General features: G+C 49.9%; 1 protein-coding gene across 1 annotated transcript; it reads right to left on the bottom strand.

Moving 5' to 3' along the window:
- Positions 1-4,396: 4,396 nt before the first annotated feature.
- KLF4 (KLF transcription factor 4) lies at positions 4,397-8,414 on the bottom strand. Its single transcript, XM_059833658.1, is given in 5 exon segments — positions 4,397-5,411; positions 6,927-7,091; positions 7,170-8,085; positions 8,212-8,331; positions 8,334-8,414. Coding segments are annotated over 5 exon segments (1,458 nt in total). The 3' UTR covers positions 4,397-5,235.
- Positions 8,415-8,688: the final 274 nt, after the last annotated feature.

Genomic DNA, 8,688 nt, shown 5'->3' with positions numbered 1-8,688 from the left:
GCTGGTGGTGTAACATTGCCCATCAGACCATTTCTAACTGCTGTGGCAGCGGGGGAAATAATTCCGAATAACTGCGGGATATCTGTTTCTAAAATAAAGAGTCTTCAGCCAACCAATACAGGGAAGCTGTATCATTTTGTTGAATAAAGCCTGAAAGTTTAATAGCGGAGAACTTGAATGGCAAGATTTAAGCAAGCCTTAGCTTGTGCTTGATAAACAAGCGTGCTGTACCTAAAGCAAAACCATGCAAAACTTTTCAGAGTTGCAGCAAGATGGCTGCGGTGATAGCAGCACATGATTACCCTTCTGCTCACCCAAGCTTCAGAAAGAAAGGAGCTTGGCATGTTCCCTAAAACTTCTTGTTAATAAGCATGTCACAAGGCTGACCCCAAGCTGATGAGGTCCGTGCGAAAATCACCATGCCAGTTACAAAAGGAGTCACAGCTCCAAGAGTTGGGAAAGCATCCCCAAAAGGAAGACGTCCAGCTGCCTAATACCTCTTGTGAGCAGCTACTAAGGCCACTCGTCTTCTGGGAAACTCTGGGCACGCATGCTCTAAATACAGAATAAATATTAATAAAGCACAAGTCGCTTTCTCCCCTCCTGTCTTTCACACCATTAAGGTTCTAGCCTTGAGGGCTCACAGGTAAGGACCCAAAGGTGAAAAGGAGACTAGCAGATACCTATATGCAGCCAGGATGGAGAACAAGGCTGCGGAAACACCACCCCCCTGCCACTTCCATGCCGCAGAGACGACTTCTGCACTTGGTAGCAATGCCCTCAGCAGTAATGAAAACGTCTCCCAGTAAGTCACAGCAGGAGCAAAGGGCAGATGAAACGTGAGTTATCTAGGTGTAGGGCAGACAGGGGAATGGGGGTGTGTTACCCTGTGGCTCCAAGCCAATGTGACCTCAGTCAAATTCAGGTGGATGATGGGCCTTCCCCTTTTTTATGCACATACTCAACTCCTTGGTCTCCAAAGATACATCCACTGAGCCTACACACAGCTATTTAATCTGGGGAGCTCCCCTTGCAAGTACGAGTCAACATGCGGTGGCATTCCTCTTCCTCCCCATGCGAGTTTTGCTCACCCTACCTTGGGTTTACTTCCTCCAGCTGGCACTCCTACCACATCCAGACCCTTCCCAGAGCCCTACGGTGTAACTGCTGGGCTGTCCGTCCACATTTGCAACCCGTTCCTATTCTCCTGCTGCCTTAGAGCACACAACCCAATCGCACTCAGGAAGGAGGAAAGCCCAGGGAGGAACAGTGGGTTAATTTGGAAATTCTTGCGCTCAGATGACATTAAAGTGTTTGCCAGGGACTTCAGTGGAAGCAGGGTAGCTCTAACATCTAGCACACTCCCACAGGAAACCTGTGTAAACTAATTCAGTTGAACCGTTAGCACTCGGGGTGATTAACCGCAGGAGTCTCTGATCTCCCCTTATTAAAGAGAAGGAGAATGAAATGCACTGATTCGTATCAGCTTAATATAAATCCTTCTGAGACTTACAGCTGACTTTAGCAGCAGCAGGATCTGGTGACCTCCACGGGTGAAGAGCAACTCTCTTGCAAGTACACCTTCATGTGAGAGGGGAAAGCTGAAGGCATTTGTACTGGATTACAATCAACGACCAAGTCTGAAGTGTGCAAACTTCCAGCCTGTGGTGTGCAGCAGACAAGTGCACAGCAGCGCGGCGGCTCTGAGATTTTTATTTTGATGCCACTTTTGAATACTTGGCACTTGGTAGGCAGACATGTGCCATCTTGTTTTAAACAGCTCCATCTTCACGTGTTAAGTGTGCTTGAGAGAGATTTGGGCTAGGGGTGAGTAGGATTAAGGATGGCTGGGGTTTGACTGCAGAGATCGTTCTCTGCCACGAGAGCTTTTCTCTTCAGTAGCTAAAATAGTGCTCTGGGGCAGCTCTGGAGGTGCTTACCCCATGTCAGAGAGGCCACCCCTAATAACCTCAAACCCTGTTTTTAGATGCCCCAGCCTGAGCAAAGTAGCACATGAATATAGCTGTAGTAACGCTAAACAAATCTCGTTTTTCAAGACACCCTTACAAGGTTGCTTGATGTTTTACATATGTTTTACGAGATATGCTTTTTGATACATGTGTTGTTCCACTGCATCCCTGTACAATCTTGCACCTCAGTGCAACTCCAAGACACTAGACACAATGAAACAGGTGGCGAACACAACGTGCTGTTTCTAGCTCTACCTAACTTACCAGAGCACAATTAGTGCAACTGCTCATTTCAGTATTTCCCTCAGAGACCTCCTTAAGAATAAGGACTGCCTCTCACGGGCTGCATGCTGTACGGCAAAAATTTAGCGTTGGCTCCTCTCCCAAAAGTATACAAGTAGCATTTTGGAAATGGTTAAAGGTACAGCAGCATTTCTTTTTAAATACCAAGCTACAACCATGCCCGTTTACATCTGGAAAGAAAGTCATACATGAGGACAGCTTGGTTAGGATCAGGAAAAAAAGAAGAAAAAAAATCAAGTGGGAGAAAAGAACAAAGCCCTGTTTCAAGAATGCCATTGTTCATGCAACTATAAACCTAAGGTCTATAAAACCATCAAGCAGAAACTGAAGTTGACTGAAGCAGATAATGCATTACTAAGTGCTAGAGCATCTTACAAAATTCTTAAGGCTGCATAATGACAGAACACTTGAAAAGCAGAAGAGACAAGTTTCGCAGATGAAATCTTCAGATTTCAGTACTTACGGATGTGTTAGGATGTAGACCTTGCACAGACATAAAAGGTTCTGAATGGCAGCTGTACAGAGGTGGTCCTGCAGCTACCCAGGTGTGCTCCAGCATTATTGAGATGGGACAACATGCTTCAGGTACACGGTATGTGCCAGTTGCAATGTTGACCTTAGATCTCTCATCCAGAATCCACAGGCAGAGCAATAGGAGGTGAAAAATGACTGGTTTAACTGTAAAAAGTTTTCACATGAAAACAGCTTCAGATAAAGGATGACTCATAACTTTAATTTAGCTTTAAATACTTGCTGTTTGCAAACCAAACAAGACATTCCCTACTCCCCATGTTACCTATAAACCAAACCAACAAAGATAGCTTTCAGTTGAACAAAGCATGCCTCGGAGATAAGGGGTGAGAAATATTTTCTGCATCATTATGTTACTTACATGGACTTAAAAAGAAATGGCACCAGTCACCACACAAAGAACACCTCAAAATGTGAAATTTAATAGCATTCCTAAGGCGCCTTTGGGAACAAAAAGTTGTTATTGCCACTCTTGTTTTAACTACTGCAAAAATATGAATGGCTCTTGCCTGCAATTTCTTTTCCACGAGCAGCTTTATTAATGTTACATATATCCAAATTCCCAGCTGACTGACATTTTAAACCAGTGGAAGAGGAATCATTTCTTTCTTCTCTTCACAAAGAGTAGTGAGAAAAAACAGGTCTTATTCATTGAGCATTCATGTTGAAATCTTATTGCTACACATTTGTAAAGAAGCTAGAGCAATGAGGTCCCTAAGGACAACTGCAAGAAAAATGCTAACGACCTGAGGCATATAGCAGGCTCACCGCATGTAACTGCAGCAGAGTGAGTGCAATTGAAGGTACACTGAGCACCTTCAAGCAACACATCTTGAATGTACAGCTATACAGTTTGCAGGCTCTGCATGGTCAGCCTTCCCAAGTTATGTATGCATGCTAGGATTCCTACGGGAATTTTGGCTTTTCAGATGCTGAATTACTGAATTCCCAGGACAGAGCAGGCTTCAAAAGAAACTCCATGTAGTTTGCTGTTAAAAGGTGTTTTACGCACACACTCTTTATTCCTTGAGTCAAGCTTAGTCTTTGCAACATTACTCAGTTGATTTTCCTTCATTCACATGAAAGCAGTTACACCAGCTTATCTGAGAAGTCCAAGAAAATGAACCTAGAAATTTTTCATGCTGAAAAGACCACTACAAAAAATCTGTAGAATTTATCTTTCAATATGCAAAGTCTAATGTCCCCAACAGACATACTCCCTCTAACAAATAATTCAAATTGAGTTACTTTAAAAATGGTAAATTAGTTTCATCATGCAGGTGAGATAAGCGGCAATTTGACATCCAGAGCAAACATTTCCAGTACACCTTTTTCCTCTAAAAAGATGTGTTACATCAGCACTGTACTTATACAATCCTGCCTTTCGGAGTTCTGCAATTACAAGCCTTCACTGCCACCCCCCCTTGCCTTGGGAAACTCAACCACTAAACTTAATAAACTTTCTTTGGACGTATCCATGCACAGAAGAAAATTAGAGCAGCCATTCAGATAAAATATTATAGGTTTATTTAAAACTTATTTTCCACTTGAATATGCAAAATACAAATTCCAACAAAATGTTCATTTTTACTTCGTAGTTTACAAATATACAAAATAAAAGTTTGCTTAAATTTATATTACATATTTATTATGTAAAGAACTATATAGAAAACATTTGTTCTGCTTAAGGCATATTTGGGAATAAACCATTGTACAAACTATTGCACATCGAAACCACAGTGCATTACAGACTGTCTGCATAAAGTTATTTTCTTTAAAAAAAGATAAACCAGGTGTAGTTACCTGATTTAGGTCGTAATCGGCGATCGGAAGACAAAAATATTTCCTTGTCAGGTATGCAGCAGTTTGAGAACTTTGGCTTCCTGTTTTTGGTACCTCTAGAACCAACAGTCACTAAGCACCATGAAATAGGCTTTTAAAATATAATTCTGTACCTGAATTTTTCCTCCTCTTTTAACATCGTAATGGCTTTCAGAAGGAAAAAAAAGTAAAGTAAAAGATGACATTTACATCTAATATTGCATTGAAAGAAAATTAAGGGAATGTCATTTCCCTGTGTAATATCCCCACCCTCCGAACTACACACAGTCTGTTTAACCCTGATATCCGTGACTTCCAGTCACTCCTTGGCATTTTGTAGTCCGGAAATAATTCAAGTTGGATTTACAAATGGAATGATAGAAGATCCAGTCATTGACCCCGATGTTTTTGGTTCTCTTTTCTTTTAAAGGTATACATATAAAAAAGTTGCAATGTCTGTATGCAATTATCCCTCTTTTCCACTCTTTGGAAGACTTCACCTTGATCGTCTGTAGTGCTTAAACTGTTTTCTCCCCATCTTGCAGAAGACAGTCCTTGTGCTGTAAATACTGAACTCTATGGCAGCTGGGGAAAGATCCACTGCTTCCCATTAAAAGTGCCTCTTCATGTGTAAGGCAAGGTGGTCCGACCTGGAAAACGCTCTGTCACAGCGCTGGCACTGGAAAGGGCGGTGGCCTGTGTGTTTTCTGTAGTGACGAGTAAGTTCATCAGATCGGGCAAACTTCCATCCGCAGCCTTCCCAGTCACAGTGATAAGGCTTCTCACCTTTAAAAAAAAAGGAAAAACATATCAGTTAGGTTTTTTTCGTGGCTACCACTTCTAACAGCTTTCCTTCAAGAAGCACTAACACACATTGTCCTGGGTAAGAAAAAGGGTGATGTCAAAGAAAATGCAACCAACTTCTTGAAGCAGTTGCAAGCAAACTACAAAGACTAACAGAGTAAGACTGTCTTTTCAAGATGTACAGGTACTATAAAATGTTGGCGTCACTGACATCTTCACTAAAACGCTCATTTCCACTGTTTGTCTTGCATGCAAGGCTTCAGAGCACACAAGTTCACATAATAATAGAGTGTATTTTTGCCACCTAATGTTATATGATCAAATAGCAACCAGAAATAGCTCAGCAGCCATAATGTATTTAGCTAATTGTAGGTCTCAAGAACTAAAAAACAGCTGGAAACTGTTTTCATTAGCTCAGCCTGATTAGAAACTCAATCTTACTGTCTTCACTATAACTAAACCACTGTTGACAGCAAGACAAGTTTCCCTGACAAACTCCCGGTCCTACACATACTGGAGGCAGTGCTGACCGGCTCGGGGCAGGCAGGAAATATCGTTCACTTGACCGATTTTTTTCGCCCACTGCCGTTAGCCAAAGATGTAGCCTAACTACTGCACTACCAGTAGTTTCTCCCTCTCCCATCTCCTCTTCAGGAGAAAGTTTTGAATCAAGTTCACAATCCAGGGATTTACATTATGCAAGTTCCCAGGTTGTTTAATCACTGTTACAGAATGCCCGCACTGGCGAAACCACGCACCATGTACCTGCTTTCACAAGCTCAGTTACTGCAACACCACACTCAGCTGCAAGGTTAAAGTTTGAACTCAGGCTCGGATACAAACTCTGAGAGATTTTATCCAAATTCTAGCAGTAGCCAATCAACCGTTAAACTCTGCCTCTTTGGTGCTAGCGCAGGGGAAGATGTGCTCCCACGCATAGGCGAGGCACCCCGTCAGTGCTGCCGACACCTGAAAGCCTCACTCACAAGGGGCCCATCACAGTTTCCTCAGAAAGGGAACAGCAGCTTGCAGAGGTGCACCATTTCTTGCACTAGAGCAAGCCAAGCCAAGAGGGGTGCGTGTGCAAAACATTTAACCACGAGCAAAGCAAGCAGTGTCTTAGAGAGGTCTGCTCCCTTCTCAGAAGTGGGCCAACACCATCTAGAGGAGCAAATCCCAGCTGACTTCCAACTACCTGCTAATTAGCTAGCCACATAGCAAGAGAGGAGCAACAAATTTTGCCTTGGCAAGAAACCCACCCGCTCCCACATCTGAGTCATTCCGAACCATTAAGCAAAATGCCGAGCCAATAACCAAAGACTGCGCAGGACTTCATGTAGCCAAGGGGGGAGGAAAAAAAGCCTGGAAACCCAGCAGAGAGGGTTACGATTTGCTACTTTTAGCCCTCCTCCCGCGCTCCCACCGTTTCACTGTCCGAGGGGCTCACCCCATGCCCCTCAGGACAGGGCATCCTACTGACCCTGTGCTGGGACTAACCTGTGTGGGTTCTCAGATGCGCCTTGAGATGAGAGCTCTTGGTATAGGTTTTGCCACAGCCCGCGTAGTCGCAGGTGTGTGTGGCTGTCCTTTTCCTAGGCCATGACCGGCGTCCCCTCTTGGGCTTGGTCTCCTCAGGCAGGCAGCTCCCTGGCGGCATCAGTTCTAGAGGCAGACAGGGAAGAGTGAGCACTGCTGTGGCTGTGGCCCCAGCACGCCCGCCGCCGAAGCACGGGGACTCACCTTGGTACTGGAGTGTTCCGGGCGGCAGCTGCTCGGGCAGGAAGGTGGGGTAACCAGGGGCCGGGGGGTACCCCGGGGGCAGCGGCAGCGGTGGGTGGCTCAGCCCTGGGGCAGCAGGGAGACAGTCTCTGCCGCTCAGCATCTCCTCGGGCCCCAGCGAAGGCGTAGTCCGGGCAGGCAGCGGGTGGCCCAGGGAGAAGTCATGCTGGGGGGCTCCTCGGGGGCCACTCCCATGTGGTGGTGGCGGCGGCGGGGCCAGGGTGCACGGCGGGGCGGCCTCCTGCTTGATTTTGGGGCACATCCGCGGCAGGGGGCTGTAGGGGGCCCCGGGGCCCTCGGTGCCAGGCGGCGGGGCAGCAGCCGGGGGGCCGCTCTTGGGGCTGAGCCCCGGGTGGCTGTACTCGCCCACGGCCTTCACCACGAACTTGCCCTGCAGGCTGCCCAGGGCCGGCAGCGCCGCCGGCGCCGGCAGGTACACCGGGTCCAAGTCCGGCCGCATGAGCTCAGCCACGAAGCCTCCCGAGGGGGACACGTCGGTGATGTCGGCCAGGTTGAAGGGGGCGGCGGGGCCGGCAGCGGGGGCCCCGTCGCGGCTGCCGCCGCCGCCGCCGCCGTAGAGGAGGCCGGCGGGCTCGGGCCGGGGCAGCGGGTAGGCGAAGGGCCCGGCGGGGCAGGGGCTGGCGGTGGGGGCCGGGGCAGCAGCCGGGGCCACCACCACGGCGGCGGCGGCGGGCTCCTGGTGCATGAGGGAGTTGGAGAGGATGAAGTCGAAGTCCAGCAGCTCGTTGAACTCCTCTGCGTCGCGGCGGGGCCCCAGGGCGGCGGCGGCCTCCAGCTCCGACGGCGGCGCCTCCACGGGCCGCGCCGCCAGCGCCGGCGGCGGCCGCTTCAGCTGCGACAGCTCCTCCCGCCACCGCTGCCGGGAGACGGGCACGGCTCAGCCCCCGGCCCGCCACCGCGCCGCGCCCGCCCCGGCCGGCCCCGCCGCCCCCGCCCCGGCCCCGTCCCGGCCGGCCCGCGCCGCCGCGACGCCGATACTCACGTTGCCGGGGCCCGCGGGCCGCGCCGCTTTCTCGCGGCCCGCGGCGCCCGCCGCGAAGGTGGCGATGGAGGGGAGGAGCGTGCCGCTGAGCGCCATCTCGCACTCGCCGGGGGGCTGCCTGCAGGTGGGGAGAGCAGAGCGGCGTCAGGCGGCGGCGGCGGCGGCGAGGGCGGGCCGGGGGCCGCGCCCGGCACCCACCGCATCCGCGCCGGGGCGTCACGCCGAGCTGCTGCCGCCGCCGTCGTCGTCCCGAGCGCCGCCGAGGAGGAGAGGGAGGAGGGGTGGCACGGACGCGCCGTCCAGCCGCGGAGAGCCGGCCCAGCGCCGCCGGGGCGGTTGCGCGGGAGCGCCCTTCGTCGGTGCTTTACCGGAGACGGGGGTGAGCGGGACGCGGGGCGCTAGCGGCGCCGCGGGGAAGCGGCCGCCGCCCGGCAACTCGGCTCCGGCAGGGCGGCGGCGCGAGGTGCTTCCCAGGGA

The sequence above is a fragment of the Gavia stellata genome, chromosome Z (assembly GCF_030936135.1).
Source record: "Gavia stellata isolate bGavSte3 chromosome Z, bGavSte3.hap2, whole genome shotgun sequence".
Lineage (NCBI taxonomy): Eukaryota > Metazoa > Chordata > Aves > Gaviiformes > Gaviidae > Gavia > Gavia stellata.
This window is presented reverse-complemented; position numbering and strand designations above follow the sequence as displayed.